At 47.4% G+C, this 22,509-nt stretch overlaps 1 protein-coding gene across 4 annotated transcripts in view; it reads left to right on the top strand.

Annotated features, from left to right (window-relative positions):
* The window catches only part of LOC128770650 (pleckstrin homology domain-containing family A member 7-like), a 107,205-nt gene that overhangs the window by 76,482 nt on the left and 8,214 nt on the right, over window positions 1-22,509 (top strand). For all 4 annotated transcript variants that reach the window (XM_053885361.1, XM_053885363.1, XM_053885362.1 and 1 more), the window contains 18 exons: window positions 149-253; window positions 1,437-1,509; window positions 3,514-3,614; window positions 11,241-11,422; window positions 11,495-12,025; window positions 12,115-12,670; window positions 12,816-12,899; window positions 13,717-13,956; window positions 14,680-14,706; window positions 15,017-15,070; window positions 17,925-17,990; window positions 20,452-20,532; window positions 20,590-20,739; window positions 20,803-20,904; window positions 21,318-21,429; window positions 21,499-21,617; window positions 21,689-21,883; window positions 22,113-22,209. In XM_053885361.1, the coding sequence (XP_053741336.1) occupies window positions 149-253; window positions 1,437-1,509; window positions 3,514-3,614; window positions 11,241-11,422; window positions 11,495-12,025; window positions 12,115-12,670; window positions 12,816-12,899; window positions 13,717-13,956; window positions 14,680-14,706; window positions 15,017-15,070; window positions 17,925-17,990; window positions 20,452-20,532; window positions 20,590-20,739; window positions 20,803-20,904; window positions 21,318-21,429; window positions 21,499-21,617; window positions 21,689-21,883; window positions 22,113-22,209 (2,875 nt within the window). The remainder of the gene's footprint in view (window positions 1-148; window positions 254-1,436; window positions 1,510-3,513; window positions 3,615-11,240; window positions 11,423-11,494; window positions 12,026-12,114; window positions 12,671-12,815; window positions 12,900-13,716; window positions 13,957-14,679; window positions 14,707-15,016; window positions 15,071-17,924; window positions 17,991-20,451; window positions 20,533-20,589; window positions 20,740-20,802; window positions 20,905-21,317; window positions 21,430-21,498; window positions 21,618-21,688; window positions 21,884-22,112; window positions 22,210-22,509) is intronic.

Raw genomic sequence — 22,509 nt, forward strand, 5'->3', positions numbered from 1 at the left:
GATGTTGACCGGCAGTGAACTCTGTTGCATCTTTGGCTGTTGTCATGGCGACCATGGCTGAAGCTGTGCAGGAGAGGAGAGCGAGGACTTGGGTCTTGTTAGAAGTCTGGACTCGCCTGGTGTCTGAGGTCACATCTGTGTGTTTCAGGGTTCCCGATCCAGTGGCAAGGTGCACAGCTTCGGCAAGAGACAGCAGTCCATCAAGAGGAACCCGAACATCCCGGTGGTGGTCCGAGGATGGCTCTACAAACAGGTCAGTCCAGCCTGCGTCCTTCATCTATAGGTCTCACCCCGATGTGCGGGACTCAGTGCTGCCAGGACAACGAACCAGTCAACCAACCTGCTTCACCTCAAAATGTTGATCAGGAAACACAAGGACCCATGTAGATGTGTAGGACTCGCAGTTAGAATCTCTTAGTGTCAACTCACCCAGACCCCATTCTTGTTAGAAAGCTTCAGTAACTGGGACTCAGTCAGATGTGGGACTCAAATAAGCAAATTTAAATGACTCAGACCACTTTCTGTGGAGATTTTTGAGTTTTTGGGACTCGTACAGATGTAAGGAACTCGATGGTTCAATGAGGCTCTTGTAGACATAGATAAAGAAACCTATTCAGCATCTAAGACACTGGGACCCTCAAGGACTCATCCAGATCCGGGTGTTCACATGAGTTGGTAGCCCATCCTGTAGTGCTATTGCACTCATTCACAAGAACAGGACTCTTTGATTCAATGACTCAGAATGACAAAAACGTCAAGGCATGGATTTGTGGGGCTCATAATTCCACGACTCCACCACTTTCTGTGAAGCAACTCATTGCCCATGTTTTGAGGCACATTTGTGAGACTCGACCATTCTGTTACTTTCTGTAGAAAAGCTCAAGTCACAAGGACTCACTCTGATGTGTGAGTCAAGTTGAACCAGTCAACCTTTAGAAAGAGGACCACATGGCTGCGAGCCGCTTCATCTGACACTCCTAAAGCCCCAGGTTCTGATTTATGTTTGTGGGACTCCCTTAGATTTGTGAGGATTACCGAGTTCATGAGTCAGAGGCTATGTGACGAGCAGCAGTGGGAAGTTTGTGCTTGATTGTTTTGATCAGTCAGATCAGATCCATCCTAGTGTCTGAGTGGACTGAGTCTGAGCGAGACATGAATCAGCGACTTCTGTGGGCTCGTGTCTCAGACGGCCGACGTCATATGTGGGTTTCAGACCAAAGACTTGAGTGACGGCGCCTGACTCCTAATGACACCACTTACAGACTCGGACCAAAACACGGCGGTAAAAGCAGCCATTTCAGCGCAAGTGACTGGAGACGGGCGATCTGTCGTTCTGCCGTTCACCCTGGTCGAGCACCCCGACACCCCCGAACTCCCCCACACACACACGCCCTCCTCCCCTCCCTCACAGTTTGTGTGTGTGTGGCTGTGTGCAGGACAGCTCCGGGATGCGTCTGTGGAAGAGGAAGTGGTTCGTCCTGGCCGACTTCTGTCTTTTCTACTACAAAGGTGAGAAGTTCCTCCAACACTCCCGAGGTCAGTGTCAGAACTTACAGGATTCTCTCCGAGGGTTTTGGTACAGAAGTTTGAACTCCTGGGATCGTGTGAAAGCTGTGTGTTTTAGAGCTTCTATTTCGAGTTCTGGAACCCTTTAATTGCCAAAATAGATCAGAAGGTTTATCTCAGGACTGAGAGGAAGGAGATTGGACACACACATGTTCGTATCTGTCTGCGTGCGGGGACCTCTCATTGTCATAACCCTTTCCCCAGCCTCTAAACTTTAACCCGGACTCAAATGAAACCCAGTTATTTTGGTTATTTTCACCCTCAAATTGAAGGTTAAACCTTGTGGGGTCCACCCACATAGTTCTCATGGAGGCATAAGGTGCCCATAATGACTGATAAAGCGGTATATATATATATATATATATATATATATATATATATATATATATATATATATATATATAAAAATGTTATGGACGGCCGATGAAGTCTGGTGTGAACATGACTCAGCAGTGGCCAGAGCACGTAGATCCTCCACGTGGGCGTCCATTAATCTGATGTTCCTCAGCAGAGACGCACAAACAAACCGCCGCTGCGCTCGGCCTCGCTCACCTCTGCGGGAGAATCAAATCAATCCTGGTACGGCAGAGTTCAAAGGTTCCGTCCTCTCCACATGAAAACACTTGATTCGCCTGTGGCCTCTCTCCATCTTCTCTTCATCTGCTTCATCGTCTGATGTCTGTTGTCTCTGCGAACAAAGAGAAGTTAGGAGGCAGGACGGGTGTTGTGGCGCTCTTTTGTCAGATCAGAAGCGCGTTTGTTTCTCTGGCGGGGAGCAGGTTGCCTGATCAAAGGTCAAGGTCGCTGAGATCAGACGGGGTCAATTAAAGAATGGTGGACGCAGTCACATGACAGGTTGGAGGTGGACGTGCTTGCGCAGAGCTTCATGTGTCCCCAGCTCAGGAATGTCTCCTCCAAACGTCCGGCTTTATTTTTAAACCGTTACACTTCAGATCCACTCAGAGATCACGCTGCTGCCAACCGGCGCCGACTCTAGCCCAACTCTCGTTTCACTTGTTTCACCGCCGCTGCCTTTTCACCGCGTGGAAACTGCCATCAACCTTTAAGAGTAGAAGGTTGAACAACATCTGGACAAAAATAGTACAGCCTCCAACGAAATGGTCAGGGGTTCAGATCCATCTGGAGGCAACTCCTGGAGTTTGCACTCTGATTTCCTCCCACTGTCCAAACACATACACAAGCAAATACTCTGGAGGTAGGAGTGGCGGTCCAGCTGGTGAACTCTCCAGGGTGTCCCCTGCATGTGTGGCCACGTGCTGGCAGTAGGTGGAGGAAACTGACTACATTCAGTCACCTGAAGTTAAAATACACAGAAGGGTTTCTGTTGCTACTGTCGATGACTGGTGATTTAATTTAATCCTGTTTAAGGAACTTGCACAGTCAGAAAAATGTTCAGATGAATTTGTACTTGGGTGGGAAATTTGAAAAAAAAATTACAGTAGAAGTCTTCTAATAAACAAATAAAAAACAGAAGGAAAAATATGAAAAGAAAAGAAAATAATCAATAATAATAATGGAAAAAAGATATGACCTGCAGTTGAGATTAAATTGTGATTGAATTTCCTATGCAACTGAAACATTCATTCATAAATCTAACTTGGAAATATTTGCAAAATTATAAATTGAAATATTTACTTAATTTATGTCAAACTGTGAGAGAATCTAAACTGTTTGTGCTCACAGCTTGATGTGCTCGACATGAGCTGCTTTACATGGGAAATGTTCATTCATCTGAGCTTGTTTACTGGACAGAGGAACGGTGGCTGGAGTCCAGTTGGACCAGTCTGACGCGGGAACACCTCTCTGGTCTCGTGTGTGTGTGTGTGTGTGTGAGGGAGGGTTGGATTAGGGGGTGACGACTGCTATTTACTATCTAACTCTGCCCCCCTCCGTGTCGTGCCCCCTCCCCACCCACTGTGTCTCCAGACAGCAGAGAGGAGGCCGTCCTTGGCAGTATTCCTCTGCCCAGCTATGTCATCTCACCTGTGGGACCAGAAGACCACATCAGCCGAAAGTATGCCTTCAAGGTACGCCTCGCTTTTGTCTCATCGGCCGTGAGGGTTCGATCTACATGTCCTGAGTGAGCCGCCATTTTTCAATTGAATTTAAATGGATTTATTTGATTCCAGCCTCTGAGGTCAAAGATTCCTCACCATGTTTTTCATGACGGTTCATGTCCGTCGCTACAATGTGGCTGAAAATATGTTGCATGGCAGCACCTTTATTTCCAGGAGTCACATGGTCCAGCTATTTTAAGATGTTTACATTGACCAGTTCTGAACGTTACTGACAGACAAGTAAACAACACAATATGTGAGTGCTTGTAGCTGAAGCTCAAATTGGACTGAAGGTACGTCTGTCGAAGTGTTAAAGTAGCTGCTGCAGTTTTCAGGTTGAATTAGTGTCACAACTCTGCTTCTCCACTGGCTCTGATTCGTTGCTTCTGAGTCCTGTTTTTTTTTTATGTTCTGACGAATGTGCCCGCCACTGGACTCGCTGGTTCAGAGATGGCGCCTGAATTTTGACTCCAGTGAGCTAGTAGAGTCACTGAACCGCACACACTTCCTGACTGTAACCCTTTTTTTTTTCTTCCGAAACTTATTGCAGACCAATACCGATTTTTGCCAAATTTTTTTCTCGACTAAATGACACTCAAAAGGCACTTTTTTTAGACTCATTACACAAACCTACTATAACAATATTACTGAACAAGACTGTGTAAAAAGCAAAATAAATAGCAATTACAAAGTGCTTAATATAAATAAATGACTTTTATTCTGTTTTTAACAAATGATGAGAAGATCAAACTGGCAATGTAAACTTCACTCATACCTTGTGAGTAGCGGAACGTTGCCTTCAGTCTAATCGCTGTCATTTGGTTCCTAACTCCATGAACACCCTGAGGTCACAGGAAGAACAGCGAAGGTGGCACACAATTAAACTTTCTAATAAAAAATACCATCAAAATTCCTTAGTACTTCTCAATAAAAACACTTAGTATTTGAGCATCTCAGTGTGAAGACTTGAATTTCACTCGCAGACCTGCCAACAAAGACAGGTGTTCTGACTTGGTCGTCCCTCCACCTGCTTCGCTTCAGGCGACTTCAGCGACTCCAGACATAATCGCTTCTTGTAAACGCTAAATAAAACAAACCCGTCCATCAACATAACTCCACTCAGCCTCGCCACCTGTTGGCGCGACATCAATGGCAGCCAACGATTATCTGTCAGCGACTTTCCTTTCCTGCTCCTGTGGACTGCAATGAAGCTCCTTCGCTCCCCGAGGCTCAAGCTTTTATAGACCAACCGACACGTGAGGCGCTAAGTGGATTAGTGCTCAGCAAAAATCTAATCTCTCTTGAATTTGTGTTTTGTTTTTTTAATTGTAGTTTTTATCCTCAAACTCTGTTTGAACCGTGGTGGCTCAGAGAAATGTGCTGCTAATTACTCACCATGTAGCACCAGTTTTGTCTGACAAAAGATAAAAAAAAACTGATTATTAGACAGTAATTAGCTCCTTTAGTAGCCTGTGCTGTTTAAAAAAAATAACTGTTGATTGATGTAGCAGTAGTTAACATCCAAGTCGTGTCATCTTAAAACCTAGCATAAATGTAGCGCTACGACTTTAGGTGTGAGCGTAGTAAGGGCTGCTCTGCCACATTGTTTACCATGGTGGCGGACAGACTGACAGGCGAGTTGAGGGAGGACGATGATGCTGGTGATGTGTGAGGAGGAAGAGACTGAAGATGGGGGGCTGAAGACAGTAGTACGGGTCTGGAGTGGGAGAGAAGCTTTAAGGGACAGTAGAGGTCGCTGCTATGACGTACGTTCAGAGACTCAGAAGTCAGAGTCAGAAGAGTCCGACATGAAGGTGCTGAGGTGGGAGAGCTTGGGTCACATGGAGAGTTGGGTGATGGAGGTCCCCGTAGCTTGCTGAAGCGAATGAGCCGAATCATGGCAGTTCAGTTGCTGTGGAAGACACGGCGCGAGTGTGACTTAATCCGCGCGTGTGGATCTGCCTTCATGTTCTTATCAGCACGGTTCCTCAAACATCCAAATTTGTCAGTGAATTGAAGTAAAATCAGGCTAAATTTAAATTTGTCACGTCGCAGCCTCAGCGTGAGTCTTCGACTGCCGTCCAGCAAGGCAGGAGGAATGAAAAGTTGCTGTTTGTGTTATTGTTCTGCTTTTGTAGTTTTGATTGATGTTCCCAATAGAATGAGAAATCACACTCGGGGTAGAATCAATGAGCCGAGTGTCGCGCGTCTGAACTGGACACTTCTGCCACCAAGTGGTCTGAAGACGCCACTGCAGGTCATTTGGAGCAGGCGACTCACTCTTGTTTATAGACTAGACTAAACTAAACTCGAAGGAAGACATTTGGTATTTACTGATGGATTTGTTGATTTGACAATACCCTACTCTTGCCACGTTTTACAACATGAGCATGGTATCATATTTCCTAAAGGGCCACGTTATATACTTTAACTGTTGCAAGGAAGCCAATGACAAATATGTTGTTTAGACTATATATTGTTTAGTATTTATGCTCAGTTTATTGGTAGCAGCAAAAACCATAGATATTGCAAGATCTTTGGCAACACAACTGTGGGTATATGATAGAAAGGCACAATTATAAGGTACATTTATATGCTTAATATTTATTTTGATGGACAAAAAATATTACCAAAAATGTGCATTTCTCATTAGGTTTTACTGATTTTGATTGAAATAATTAAATGAAAGATTTTGATATTAAATAACCTTAAAAAAATTGTAGCTTGATAAAAATTATTAATGTACGCGCCTCAGAAATGCAGACAAATGGCCACATGTGGCCCACGGGCCTCACTTTTCCCACCTCTCTTTTAAAATCATAGAGAGAAGCTATGAACTTGAAGGGATGATGAGGACGATGATGTGAGCTGTCAGGTTCTGCTCTGTAGTGGGTCTGTGGGTGAAGATGGGACGCACCAACACTGCCATACATGTTGTTCTACGGTGAGATCTTTGCTGGTCACCTTCACTTTACACGAGCGTAAACACAAAATCAATGCAGCTTACTAATGACCTGTAATTCTGAGTTGACTTGAGCCCAGTGGTGGTTCCACAAAGCCCCACCAACGCTCCCCCTAATTCACCCGATGCTCTTTCCTCTCTGTCCTCATTGGCTGGCTGCCTGACTGGGAGGCCCCTCCCACCTTGTGAGTGTGTGGTCCAGTGACCATCGGCCAGTAAATAGGTATTTTACCGTTTCAATTGCTCTCTCTCTGCCAGACATCTTCCATCGGTGTGGCTTTTTGGGTGCTGGAATATACCGAGCCTCGTATATTCCTCGTCTTGTTTCTACTGCATGAGTCCAGAGTGACCTTTCGGTGTGTTGTCCCCTCAGTCTAGTCCCCCCTCTGTCCCTCCTCCAGTGACCCCAGTGTGACTCTTGGCTTACCTGGTTTTTGGGCTTACCGTGTATTTATCTATGTGCTGCTTCCCCACCTATCCATCTGTGACACCCTGCCCCAGCATGCAGTTCGCTTGAGTCCGTGAGCAACTCCAGCCGCGCTGTCTGAGATTTCAAGTTGTTGTTTCATTCAAAATGTCCCCGAGCCTCTGGTGAGTTGTACACACACGGTAAGTAAATGCCAGATTCTGAGGAGTCAGTGGGTCAATACAGTTCAGCCTGCTTTAGTCACCCACCTAGTTTTTCTTCACCTGCCTGGAAGATATTTAAGAAGATGGTGCTGCCCCCTCTGGTGGTGATGGAGATGCCATCGTGCTGTCTCCAGCCGACCCATTAATTAGGCTGTCCAATCGGAAGCTTGGTTAAGCTTTGAGTTTGGGCTTTAGCGGCGTCGCAAGGGCCATTCCAAAGAGTTGACGGAGAGTTCACCGATGCTACTCTGACACATTCCCTCTTGTTGGATTGTTGGCTGCCTCATAAATGTGAAACAGGGTGGAGAAGAAAACACTTTTCCAGCAACCAATACTTTCCTCTTGAAGAAGGGATGATAAGCATGGAGTAGATTTAGGGATTGGAGGAGCCAGGAAGAGACTTGACTCACATTGAGATGCAAACGAACAAATGGTGTTGGAGATTGTTACGATCCAAAGCCATGGTTGATGATCAACACAGCTGTTTGTGCTGTAAACATGGAGCCAAAGCCCTGTAGCACTTCTTATTGTCAAAAGGGACAAGATTATTGAGGCGAAGAAGAAGAGCATTGTCTCCATTCCAGGGTTATTTAATCTCCGCAGCTGTCAAGTTTGGAAGAATTCGTCTTATCAGAAGAGTTTTGGTGCCCTGACTGCTGAAGGCTTATCTCTGTGAGCACACCGAGTCTTTAAATAGCGCCGGACAAAGACAGAGTGTGTGTTTGGGCAGAGGGAAAAAAAGAGCTGACACTATCGTAAACCCTCTCCGAGTGCCGGCGGGAGACGCTGAGAGCGACCCAAGTGATTAGGAACGGAAAACAAAGACGGGGAGTGGTCGCGGAAGTGACGACGTAGCGGTCGATGAAGCCTGTCCAGGTTCCTTCATCATCGAGTGTCAGGGACGCTGTCTTGGCCAAGTGGCCCTTCATTAATGAATCCTCAAAATATTAACCTAAAGAAAGTGGTGGGCGAATGCTGAGAATTTAGTGGAATTTTCTGTATTTCCGTGCAAACGGCCACCACCTCCCACGCAGACCCCGACCACAGCGAGGAGCGAGGCAGCATGAATTTGCCGTGTAGGCGTGTCGGTCACGCTCTCAGCTGAATGACCCACTCAGCATTCCTGCCAGCGAGGACAGAAAGACTCTCCCTGTGTTATTTTAAACAGCTGATGGTGTGTGTTGCATTTAATCGCCGCCCCGGTCTAATGGAGCTAAAACAGGAAACAATGGAGCCGCTGATGTGGACGGAAAACGATAAGACTCTGGTGTTGGGCTCGCCCAGCGCCTCATGGAAGTGGTGCTTTCAAAAGCACCCAATAATGCGTCGGCTTTTATGAAGTAAAGGGTGGAACTTACCTTTTCTCTTCAGAGTGGATTTCCATTGCGAGTCATGTTCGGTGTTTACGAGCACCACAGTTGAAGTAAACCTGAATAGAAGTCGATAGAACATGGCGTTTATTTCATTCTATTCCTCCTTTCCTGTTTCAGTTTGAGAAGTGTTCCTGTGCAAATTTACTGATACCACAGTGACGTTTTAGCCTCTTAGACGCTTAGCCAGCATTGGCAGCGCTATTTGAGCAGAGTAGCATTGAACCTAGTGAGTCGCTAGCATGAGGTCAGAGAGAAGAGTACGTTTTTCACGCCGTGACAAACGGAATACTGGCAGTCACAAGAGGTGCCACTGGAGTTGAATGAAAAACCATGCACAATAATGATTTGATCGTTACCTTTAAGACAAAAACTAAATCAAAGTTGTCAAAAAAATGACTGGCTGAACTTTAGCAGAAATTGACTGAATTTGACATTATTTTTAATGGCGGCAGCTATAGTTGGCATAATTCTGTGTGTTTGGACTCGTCACACTAAATCTCTCTCTGTTTGGACAGGAAACACAAACATACTTACATTTTCCTGGAATTGTCGTCCGTCTGACTTACTTAAGCAGTGTTTCCAGGAAAAAGCCAGTAGGACGAGTCACAGTATGGATTTTTCAGCTTTCGCTATGAGATGACCACCATCTTAAAAAGTTGGTGAGCCAGATTTGGTCCTCAGACTTTCAGCTTGATGAAACTAACATAAAAATAAGTCACAATAAGTAAAGAAAAGAGTGTCAAGTATGTGTCACCCTGAAATGTTAAAATCAAAATGGTGGTGTATTCATGTCGTGGCTGTCAAATGGAAGGTTGTAGAAGGCTTGGGAAATTGCGTTGCTAGTCTTTCAAGACCGGACGACCCAGATCCGTGTCTTCCCCTGGAGTGCCCCTCAGGACCCCTGCAGCAGACCTCGATGAAGATACAACCCTTTGTTCGTACTTGGACCGTTTCTTCTTCCGGAAGAAATTAAGTGAAACCAGAATATTTTTGGTCAGATATATTTATATATTGGAAAGTGAAGCTCGCTGACCACTGTGAAACGAAGCTGAAAAGTGCTTGCAAAAGTTGTACCCGGAACCAGAACCGCTCAGCTATCGAGCCCCCATCTCAACACCTTCTGACTCTTCAGATCACCTCCATGTTCAGGCGGTGAGTTCAGGTGCAGACACGAGTCGAGAAGAGTTGTTTATAAATCCTATTCAAACCTGCTCTACTTTTGATTCTGGTTACAAATCCCTCAGAGGAGCTGCTGCTTTTTCAGCGTCTTCTTCTGATCCAGATAAACACCCCGAGGGCGCTCACGCTCTGCCAAAACGTGAAGAATCTCGCTCACTCTGCAGCATGAGGCGCAGAGAAGCTGGCAGCGTGAGGAAGGTAAACACTTTTTCGGACAGTTCGAGAAACTCTGAGCCAGAAACGCAGCCTTCTGGAACTTGTGAGTCTTTCAGCAAACAGCTCCCGACTGTTGAGCCTCGATTAATCTATGACTCGAAGTGATTCATGCTTGTGGACAGCTTGAGCTGGTTGAACCTTCTCGACAGCACGACACACAACCCCTGACTCGTGTGATGGGAAGAAATCGTAGGCGTCATCATTTCTGCCTGGCTTTCTAGGAATTCCTGCGTCGGAGTTGGCAACAACATGGAGCATTTCTGGAACCCCAGAAGTTCCTGTCACACAACAATCGGTAAAAGCCATTTGTTGAGCATCGTTAAAGAGTTTGGCCCCGGAGAGAGGGCCATCACTCAGGACAAGAAAGTTTCGTTTGAGGCCACGTATTAAAATCCAACGGCTTTGTTCCTCTTCAGCGAGACATGATGGATGCTGCCGCCTTACATCATCTAATGGCTGAGGAATCCATTGAGCGATTATGTTGTCAGAGGAATCAAACCTGTTTCTTCCTCTCTGTGACAGCTCCAACTCTTCTTCTGCATGTCACGCTGACCGTTGTCTTTGTTGCTGACTCCTCTGCTGTCGAATCAGGCCTCTCTTGAGGACCTCAGCTTGTTCTCCTCCTGGCCACCTGAGCTTCACTAGCACTTGATACAAGGCCTTCATTAATCTTCACACTTCACTCTGGCAACACTTCAAATGGAGACGCACCAGGTGCCAAGACTGAAGAACGTCAGCTTGGTGAGCCATAGCGTCTCAACAGTGTCAGAACCTGGTGTTCTACATTAGATGATCCCTCTCTTCATGATCACCAGTGGGACTTCACTCTCTGAGTTTCTTCACATTAGCACTTCATTTAGGTTAGCAAGCGGAGTCTCATATTATTTTTTTCCCCAACGTTAGCGTAGCTATGTTAGCATTAATGAACTGGAGCACCTCAGCTACTTGAGCACTTCCTCCAGATGAGCCTCAACATGAACATATTCCTGTGAAGCCGAATGAGCTCCTCCATGAGTCCGAAGTGGAAAGGCTTGTGAGCGGAGTTTTGTGTTGTTTTTCCAGTGCCTGAAGTGTCGTCATCGCTCAGAGTACCTCTCCTCTCATTGGTCAAAGGTCGTGTTTGTCTTCGTCTCCTCGTTGCCTTGGATGTTTCTCTGGACAGCATGACACGTCCCTGTCTCTCTGGCGTTCCGGTGCCGCCTGGACGCTGACCTCCTCTCCTCTCTATCCCACCAGGCTAGCCACACGGGTATGCGCTCCTACATTTACAAGCAAAGCTCTGTGATTGGCTCGCAGGCGGAGCACAGTGGGATGCGAACATATTACTTCAGCGCAGACACACAAGAGGACATGAGCACCTGGCTGCGGGCCATGAACCAGGCCGCGCTGATGCAGAACCACGCCGATGCCGTCGTCAGGTAGGACGAGACCAACCGTCACGGTCACATGACCACGTGACCACGTGACCATGGGCTCTCCTCCCTCTACAGGCCGTCAGACCAGTTCGATCATTTCAGCATGAGTCAGCAACACTCGCTGCCTCACTCGAACCACGTCAACCATCACAAGATGCCAGACTCGGATGTGACCCGGCCCATCGTCCACGAGGTTCTGCTGGAGCCGATTCACCGCGACACAGACTTCCACAAAGACTCTCCCGGTGCCACCCTGCTGGGAGTCACGGCGGGAAGCAGCCCGCTGGAAATGGACACTCACTCCTCCCTCCCTGCCAACCCGACCTCGTCCACTCACTCGCAGTCTGACCACGTGTCCGCCTCAGCGCCCGTGTCCAGAGTGTCCTCCAGGGCGCCGTCCCGCTCCGCCTCTACACTGCCCTCCAGTGTGTGCACCAGGAACGGTCTGGTTTCCACGCCCAGCCCAATCCTGGAGCCCAACGGGATCGCGGCCGGGACGTACCAGAGGGTGCCAGCGTCCCCAGAGGAGCACAAGGACGAACGCAGGCGAAGTGCTCTTGAGCAAGTGGAGCACTGGATCAAAGTGCAGAAGGCTGATGTGAAAGGGTGAGTGAAAGACAAGATGGGGTTATTTGCTCTTTGGCTCCCCCTGTTGACAGAATTGATAGCGTGCCTCTCTCATCTCTGTTCTCCAGACCCCCCTCCAGAGATAACACCCTCCCTCGTCGTACTCCCCCCACCCAGCACAAGTTCACCTCCATGGACGCATACCAGACGTTGCCAAAGACCCCCCGCCAAAGCCCCCCCGCTGCCCGACTGGGCGAGTACAAGTACGCCCAGGACCGAATGAGCCACTTCCGCCTGACTCCGGAGCAGACCGGCCCGGGGTCCAACACCGTCTTGCAGCTGTACGAGTGGCAGCAGCGGCACCAATTCCGTCACGGCAGTCCAACGGCACCGCTGTACACTCCAGCCCCCGACTATCCGTTTGGGTCCAGGCCACCGTCCACCGTGCCTCCATCCTCCGCTGCGCCAAAGCTGCACGGGTCGCCTCGCTGCGTGTCCGTGCCCCCCTCCACGCTAGACATCGCCCCGCCGGGGCTTCCCCCGGGCGCCAGCAGGACCCTGTCGCCCACACGTCGCCCACACACCCCGGCAGGGAGAGTGACGGTCAGACCTGCAGGGGACCGGTCAGTGGTCGACCTCCCTTTCACTGTGTCCCCTCGAAGGTCCAAGTCTCAGCTGATCAAGGTAAGTTTGTGAGTTCAATGTCCAACAATGTGGCGAGTTCATTTCCCACAAGTGGGACGTGCCCAAAGTCAGCTTCCATTCCTCTTCCTCCGTGGAGTGAAGTCACAGCAGGGAATTATCAAAACAGGTCCTTGCCTCTCCACAGACTTCTACGATAGAGCGGCGGTCGATGCCGCCATCTGGCTACATCACACACACGGTCAGCGCGCCGAGCCTGCACGGAAAAACGGTACGTGTCAATCATGCCTGAACTCATATCCTGAGTATGGACCAGTGCTAACAACTCTGAATCAGCCTTTAGATCGAAACCTCTGTGAACCTGCTGCTCTGCTTCTTTCCGCTTTTGTTATGGTAGCGATGGAAGTGAGATACTATTTCATCCAAAATACAAGGATTAAATAGTAACTTGTTTGAGTTTATACTATAAATATGTAAACATTGTTTAATATATTTTTACATAAAACTGTATAATTAATATTAATGAATAAAACAATTATATGTTGGAATATTTTATACCACCCAGAAATGTACCTTTTTATTGCAAACCAGAACCTTAAAAATTATGTAATACAGTCTGATCTGCCAAAACTACAAGAACAGTGTAGATATTGCACAGTACATCAGAAAACTGGAAACTATAGCATAAGTCTAATTATAATTCAGACATTTTATATTTTATGTATTCTATGAAAATAATAAGAAATAATAATAAGTTATATTAAATGTTACTGTGTATTTTTTTATTACGTTAGTCAAAATATTGTGGAATATTAGATATACTTGCCTTGAGTGTAGATGTGAATTCAATTATGTAGACAGGATATGTTTTATGTAAAATGTTGACATGTATTTATGACATATTTTTCATTATGAATGGACTGTTTTCACCAGATTAAACTAGATTTATTGTGACTCTGGTAGCAGTCTTTTCTGGCATGTAACCGCCAGAGTAAAGTGGCTCAGCATACTGAACGTTAACCTCGGTTCACACCTCGGTTTGTTGCGGTCACATGACGGCGGCTCTATTGTCCTCTGGTACCCGACAGCCCGACGAGCTCACGCTGCTCCTCATCCAGCTGCGACGGCAGCAGGCCAAGATGGCTGCTGCCCGCCAGCTCACGTTAGCTCAGCTCCAACAGCTCAGTGGTCCCAAAGAGCAGCTCCACAACAACAACAACAACCTCCACCTCCTCACCGCCACTAGCACCAGTCCCCTCCTCGGCTCAGGCCACGCCACTCTAAACCACATCAGTCAGTTTGGGCTTTCGGGCGCCTGCAACACCCAGGTGGGGACTCCTGCGGCACGCCTGCCCCCCATGTTGCCCGACAACTGGTAGAGGTTGCTCCTTTAAAATCACATGATGCCAGACGGACCCCCTCCTGGTCCGCATGAGGGGTGAATCACACTACTGTGTCCCTCACTCGGGTTGGATGGAAGCTCCTTTCTGCCATCTAGTGGTCTTTATGTGTAATGAATGGAGTTGATGACAGCACACACTGGACCACTCTTGTTGAAGCTGCATCCTTGTGTTGCGTAGCTGCGTTAGCCCATTAGCTATATCACCACCAAGCTTGTGTTTTTGCTAATCAAGTTAACAATAAGAACTTAACTCCTCTTGAAATCCCCCGACAACTGAAATTAACCAGAGTGGCAACCTCTACCTGAGCGTTTCTGTGGCGTGGTGTCCAGCATGGCTGCTCTTGTGTGTGCTCCCACCTGTGACTGGTGCTTTGTGTTGCTAGCTTGACGACGACACAGCGTGATTTTACCACATTTATTCATAGCATTCCTTGCAAATGAATGAATTGCTTGTTTGCATCTAACTGTGTTCAGTTGCGCTAGCACTAGCATAGCCTCCGCTAACACCATAATAATATATCTCAAGTAATTTAATCAATCAGTAGCTAAGCTAACGCTAAACTAGCAAAAAATAGGTTTTGAGTCTGCAACAGTAACATTTTATAATCAGTGCCATCCTAATTCATTGTCTTCACTGATGTCTCAACAGCGCCCCCTGTCTGATCCTGACTCACAAGTAAATACGATTCAGACTGTGCTGCTTTCACACTAAGTGGGTTTGTGCCAAAAATATCATCTAGCTCACCAATCAGAAAGGAAGCTCCGCCCACAGAATTCTGAACTTCCTGTTAGAGTGGTGGAAAATATCTATTTGCCTCCTGCATTGCTATTGTTTTGGAGGATTCTTGAGTCATATTTTAAGCACAAATCTCATTTCTGAGTGTTTTTGTGTTGTGATGCATGTTTGCAGTCGAACCGTGGTCTCTCCCTCACCAACATTCCCCAGGCGGGTTTCCTCATCGTAAAGTCTGTGTCTCTCTCGACAGGTGGACGACACGTACGTGCAGCTGAAGAAAGATCTGGAGTATTTGGATCTGAAGGTAAGAAGTGAAAGCTGCTCACGTCTCCTGCTGACTTCTAAATTAACGCCGCTAACCTGTGTCTGAATAATGAAGCATCAGAGACTAAACCACCTCGGGGGGGGCTTGTTTGGAACATCCCAGAATAAACAGCCGCCAATTTTGTGACTGCGGCTCTGTCTCTGTGATTCTGACTCCCAGATCAGAGCTCTAGAGCCCCTGATCATCGCAGTTCACAGTTTACTACTGCACTGCACTGCTGGGCCTCTCAGGCCGCTAATGAACGTAAGCTCTTTGTGTGTGTGTGTGCGCGCGCTTGTGTGTGTGTGTGTGTGTGTGTGTGTGTGTGTGTGTGTGTGTGTGTTCGGGCTGGTCTACATACGCCGGGACTCATAAAAAAACAGCTTTAAAAGAAACTTTGCGAAACTCAGGAGCGTCTAAAACTCAAGCTGCTGCAGAGTCAGAACCTTCTGTTCAGTCGGTTATGTTTCCGAAAGAGCTACGATCTTCCATGAGATGAACGGCACATGTGCATGTGGCCTCGGAACATACTTTTTTGCCGTAATAGAATAAAGTGTAATTGCACATCCACTCGTGTATTTTTGTTCTTTTAATTTCAGTCAAATAGATGCCCTTTAAGTCTTTTGTGTTTCAGACAAAAACAATTTTAATAAAGTTATTCTTTATTGTAAGTTATATATTATATTACTTTCTTTTTTTTCCTTAATGTTAACAAGGATACAATGTTATGCAGTGGTGAATTCATAATAATCTTATGGACAAATGATAGTATTTACAGAGGAAGCGTTTGGGGGCGTGAAATGTTTACTTCTTCCGGGGGTGGGGGAGGCAACAGAAAATTTGCTGAGAAGTGCTGATATAAAGTGAGCGCTTCACATCAACACACTAGAGACCAAACTACGGCAAAATGACTCATGGAAAATAGAGCACAAAAAGGGAAGCAAGTCTAACTGGAGGTCCCCCCACAGGTAGGGCACAGAGGTGCAGGCAACTAGGAGAACAAAAGCAAGAGCTGTGTCGTGACCTTAGGCGACCCACCTTCTGCTACTTTGCCAAAGGAGCCCAAATAAATGCTGCGCGGCAATCAGGGGAGTCACCCGAGAAGAGAGTGGGAAGCAGGAAGTGTCCTTCCAAAGTAAAACAGCCAGGAAACAGAGTGTTACTTTATCGTAAAAACTAGGGCTGTAAGTAGATTCAACTGTTAATCTCATTTGTCGCATTAACCCGAGATTATTGGCAAATGAATCACACGTTTTGTATCTGTTCTAAACAGATACAAGTGCCACTTACAGGCAACCCCCACACGTGGAAGTCCTGATACCAAAGAAAACAGCCTTCAACAAAGAGGACTCGAGCATGTCTTTCTTTCCTCTTCATTTTTCAAGGAAATGGTGAAATCATTGAAATACTAGATCAAACCTGGACAAAGTGTGGTGCAGCATTTGTGCAACAGAAGTGGAGTCGCTCGCTCTGCTGAGCAGGTTTCACTTCTTGAACATACCAGAACATGAATTCAGCATCCAAAACCAGGACCTTCCAACCGTTCAACAACGTGTACTTGACTGGTTGGATCGAAGACCTGGACCGCCCGGGCCCTTGGAGGGCTGGTTCAAAGACCCCTGATCGAGACTATCATGTTAAAGAATGTCCTAGCCAGGTAGTACGTGAGAGAGCAGAGGTTACAAGTCAGAGCAGAACAAAAGTCAGAAGTCAGGTGGAGCACTGGGGTCAGAACCCTCTGTTGGAGGAGAAGGGTTTAGCTAGTGCATTGGTGAATAAATTCAATGAGTTAAATTCAGTTGTTATGAGTTTCTGCGTCCATGCGGACCGGCCCCTGACCTGAAGTCACATGACACTTGTCTGAGTGTGCGTGCTTGTGCATGAGCCTCCAGTGTTGAGAATGCGTCTGTCCTCCAGCCCCTCCCCTCATCGCTTACACATGCATAGCTTGAACGGCATCAGGCGTCTCGTGCCCGTGTGAAATTTGACCAGCCAAATTTCCCACCCACCCGCAGAGGCTGCCGTTGATCAGTGAGCATGGGACGGCTCGGCAGTGCATGTGTTGTGGTTGTGGCTCGGTGGTTGTAAAGCCAGCTGCTTCTACCATCGTCTGTGAAAACGCTGCACCTCTGGACGTCTCAGTCCCGATCAGACCTCACGTCTGCTTCCTTTCCTCGATGTCCTCTCCGTGTTCTCTGTGATCGTCAGTGATTTCAGAGTCCAGGACCCTCATTCATTGTCGGTCGCTGCATGAAGACTGGAAGTGAACTGAAGGCTACCTTAGCTTTAATAAACTAGCATCGCTGCGCTAATGGCTACATTCAGGACACATATTTTGGGTTCATAGCTTTTATTTATCAAAAGGGTGCAGGAATGTTTACCCCGACACAATAATATTTGCTCATTTGCTTCTTAAACACCTGTGACTTAAGGCCTGCCCCCCAGAAGCCGTGACTCCGACATGTAAGGGCGGAGCTGGGCTGAATTGGCAGGGAACTCACCGACCCTAGTGTGGCTCCTGTCTGCAACCGAATCTGGAGTCAAGTTTTTTTTCTCCTGCTACCTCGAGCTCAGACAGTACAGTTTGCGGTAGAGTCATTCCCATTTTTTATTCCAGGTTTATTTAGCAGTTTAGCTCTGGGCTTGTTAGCAGCTGCATCGACAAAGGTTCGCAATTAACCGCTGACAAATGAGGGTCCTGGTCTGTTCAGATAAGTGGAATGTTGCATTAATATTTGATCAAAGTGCAGCTGTGGTAAACATTACTGCAAGCATAGTGGTTTTACTGTGTTTCATTGCAGCTCAGTAGCACTTGATGTGTCGTTAACATGTCGGAATGTTCTGCTATCTTCAGGTCGCTGGAGGTCAGACGCAGAAGGAGGCGGGAAAACCAGTCAAGGTGGCAGAAAGTGATGTGGACGTGAGTCAAATCTCCAAGTAGCATCTTTGCTTTTTATGATGATGGTGTTACAGCGTAGCTCATCTGTAGTAGGGTCGCAGTGGCAGCAGGCAAAGTAAAGAGGCCCAGACTTCCCTCTGCCCAGAAACCTCCTCCAGGTTTTATAGGGAAAGTGAGAGAAGGTGATCTCTCCATCTTCTCCCGTGGCCTCCTCCCAAAACAAGACCTCCAAACTAGATGCTAATCCACGTTAAAACATCTTCGACTTCTACTCTGAGTCCCTCCTGGATGGAGTCCAGACAGAGAAACTTTTGTTCTCTGAAGACAGATCATTCCGTCTGTCTCCATCTATATTCACACTCAGGAGAAGACCTCACGTGAACATTTCTATCTTCTCCAACGAGGCAGAAACTGAGGACCTCCTTCAATGCGCCCCCTGATTCTGTCCATAAAATTTTGAACAGGTGGCCAGGGGCAGGCCAGGGTCCAGTCCTAATTGGTCCGACTCACTGGGGTTCCGCGCCCAGAGTACGTGACTGAGAGGCTCATTCGGCTCCGCTGTAGCTTGCACATTTCTACACAAGGCTGTAGCTGTTGGACACGAAACCTGTTTGTTTGTTCGCACCAGGACTGCAACAGGGAATTTAAGCTGTAAATAAGGCAAACAGAAGAAACACAGTGCTGAGAGCGAAGGCGATCTGGTGCTGGATATTTAACCTGCAGGAGAACGTGGAGTGTATTAATAGCTAGCTGCGCTGGATTCCTTCGTTTTCTAATCCCAACGTCTCCCTGCAGCTTTCACAGCAGCTCGTATCGCTGCGTAAACATGAAGCTGTTTAAAAATGCATGAGCGGCTCGTCTGCAATGAATATTTGATCCGATCCGAGAACAATTTCCCCTCGCAGACAACAGGTGGATCAATCGCTGCTACAGCGCGTCTTCCGTCCGCACCCCGTCGTCCAGTCGCGCCTGTCGTCCAAAGCCAAGGCCACGGAGGGTAACCAGCGATCGATGGGCGAATAATGAAGTGTTCGCTCGGGTCAGTCATCACTCTGGATGAGGAGAGCTGAAGTGTCTTGCGCGAGAGGAACCACCGTCACGTGGTCCCACACGCTCCTAATCTTAGCTCCAGCAGCTGCAAGTTCTCTGGAGTTGATGAGCAGTTTACACCAAGTCCGTTTCAGTCTGATCCAAATACGTTGACTCTTCCAAGGAGCTGCGCTGCAGATATTGCCCAGTTAGACAATAATTAAGAAGCGCTTCGGCTCCACATAAAAAATTCACAGTCTGCGTCACAGTTTTTAACTTTCAGTCTGCCAACTAACTTTATTACATTTGGTAAATCTACTTTTCTTTCACAGCCAAATGTATTTTTAATAGCAATCGCCATCATAAAAACATGTTTTGAAGTTGGATACTACAAATATCAAGTCGATCCATCCGGAGTTATCCTCTTTATTCAAAGGATTTCTCACTAATATATATACAATTTACACAATTATTGGTCACCTGGTACCAATGCACACCTGTGTCACAGACACAGACAGCAGGCCAGAGGAACCCTGGGATCCTGCACTGCATTCTGGGGCATTGAAAAAGTTATTGAGTCAGGCCAGTTTTGTAAATGTTGAAAACACATTTACCGGCGTGGAAGAGGTGCCTGGACTGTCGCTTGTTGATGATGTCAGGCGATGCATCAGCCATCATCAACAACAGCAGTGTGGACATGGTCTGTAGGTTCCTGAACTTGTATCATTTAGGCATATTTAAATAGTTATTTCACTTATAAAATGTGAAGGCTCATCGACCCAAAATTATTTGTTCAGTCTGTATATTTTGTCAGCATAAGATTTATTTAGTTATTGTCAAATAATATTGTGTTGATCCGCAGCTGTTGCGTTTTTAATGTGGAGAAAAACGCAGTCACTTTTTGACTCTTAATTCATGTATTTATTAAGATACTTCTCAAGTAGCTTAACTTTATTTTCTTACGTTTATGAATTTACAGTTGGGTAGTAAGACATCGAAATGATTTTGATGATTTTGTTTCGCTCTAGTCTGGTCCTCCTAGTGTGTGCACCTTTTGGTAAATATCATTTTTAAGCTAGATTGTTATAGTAGCTCATTCACAGGTTTCGTGACCTTCACAAGAAGGTGATTTATTAACCTGCTCGGGATTAATTCAGTTCCATGTTGAATGGGTCTATTTCATGGAAATTGAGAACCTGATTTGTGTTTTTAATGGAGAATTAATGAGACGCACACACGCACACACGCACACACACACACACGCACACACACACACACACACACACGCACGCACACGCACACACACACACACACACAGGCACAGTGAGTTAATTGCCACCATTATCAAAGGTCAACAGACATTACAGAGTGTTAAACAGATGATTTAACCTGCGGATCTCAGCACCTTCTGACGCTCTGCTACGAATGTTCTGTACTCTGTCGCCTCCTGCAGGTGAAGCTGAGTCGGTTGTGTGAGCAGGACAAGATCCTGAAGGATCTGGAGATGAGGATCAGCTCCCTGAAGGAAGACAAGGTGAGAAACCCACCCCACCTGGTGGAGCTGCTCTGACCCGGCTGATGTCATCTCCAGGACAAGTTGGAAAGCGTGCTGGACGTGTCGCACCAGCAGATGGAGAAGTACCACGAGCAGCCTGGCCACGCCCAGAAGATCGCCTATCAGCAGCGGCTCCTGCAGGAGGACCTAGTGACCATCCGGGCCCAGATATCGCGCCTGTCCACGGTCAGTCTTGGATAGTTCCTCCTTCAGTCAGGAGACTAGCGCGCTAACTTTTGTGTGGTGTAGGAGATGGCTGTGGCCTGGGAGGAGTACATGCTGCTGGAGAGGTCGGTGGAGCAGCTGAGGCTGGCGCTGCAGGCACACATGAATCACGGCGCCACCCCTCAGGTGAGCTGTACGACTGCAATACCTCAAGGGGTTAAGGTCTTTCTCCAAAGTGTTTTTTTCAGACTAGTTTTAGTGCAGTTTAGCTTGATGCTAAGTAGCTAGCGTTTTATCAAAGTTTTTAACAGCTGGCTCGACCAGTTCCTCTGTTGATAAGATAATCAAATCGGTGGACGTCTCCGTCCGCTGTAGTGTTGCACCTTCATATCCGCCTTAAGTTTGGGGGTTTCTTTAAAGACCTGCTTCTCCGAAAACATGGACCGGGTCAGGAGTGTGGCTCTAGAAGGTGACCTCCAGGAGTGTTGGGGTGATTAGAACAGGTGAAACAATGTTCAGTGCTCACAGAGCAGATCAAACCTGGAGCCAGGTGAAAATCAGGTGGAAGATGAGCGAACTTGTTTGATGCTTTCGTGCAGCAAGAAAAGAATGAGGTGAAGCGAGAGCTGTGGAGGATCGAGGACGTGATGGCGGGACTCAGCGCCAGCAAAGCTAACTACAAGATCACCATCGAGTCCATCCAGAACCCTGGTGAGGGAGGAGGCTTTGCCCCTCTGACCTTTGAGACGTAACTTGAATGAACTTCTGTCTGTCCGTCAGAGAGGAAACTAGTGCCTTCGGTGTCGGACTCCGACGTGCCTTCTCCAAGTGCAGAAGTTCAGCCGCCTCCTCGTAGCTCCGTCTCCAGCTTCTTCTCCCAGAGCGAGGCGTCCAAGTGGGTGAGTGAGCGCGTTCGACAGAGAGGAACCAGCACTCGGCTCAGTTATAGACACCTGATTTCCCTCTCCAGTCAGAAGATGGCGCTCCACCTCGGCCACCCCTGCCTCGTCTCTATGACTACGAGGAGACCCCGCCTGTGGTGCCGCCTCTCCCTAAAGAGGCCTCGGTCATCCGTCACACGTCCGTGCGCGGCCTCAAGCGCCAGTCAGACGAGAGGAAGCGCGACCGCGAGAGCGGCGGGTACGTCGCCAACGGAGACTGTAAGGTACGAAAATAACTCAAGCACATGAACACTACTGTTCCAGACCTTTCCTTGGATCACAAGGCGAGTGAGTTATGTCTAGATTTTAGAGTGACAAATGACTCTCGGTCTCCCGGACTCGCTGCATTTACCTGTACTTGCTAGCAGCCTAGCTAGCAACAGAAGTGCTGGCTAAGTTAGCAAGCACAGACGAGCTACAGTTTCACAGCTGCTACACTTGATCTGGTTCCAGCCGGACCTGCGGTCGTACCAGAGTGAGCCGGAGCTGCCGGGGATCAACTACCAACACACCAGTCCCGACAGTGACCCCCAGTATTACCAAAATAAAGGTACAGTTTCAACCCTCAACTCTCATTCATCCAACACACTGTATTTGAACTGTGATGACCCCAACTGTAGCAGTTTCATAGCGCCCCCCTGTGGTGACATGCATGCAGTGGAATCTCTTCAGTATTTTTGGTGGTTGTAGTGACAAGGTTGTGAATTTGGCGGCCTCATTGTCATGAACAACCGACAGGGGGTGCTCTCAGCCTGGCTATTCTGTTTCCATGACAACATGCTGAGCATCGTGAGCCAGAAGCCTTTACTGAGTCTCGTTTCTAAATCGTCCTGATTAAACTAACCCGCTG

The sequence above is a fragment of the Synchiropus splendidus genome, chromosome 14, assembly GCF_027744825.2.
Source record: "Synchiropus splendidus isolate RoL2022-P1 chromosome 14, RoL_Sspl_1.0, whole genome shotgun sequence".
NCBI lineage: Eukaryota > Metazoa > Chordata > Actinopteri > Syngnathiformes > Callionymidae > Synchiropus > Synchiropus splendidus.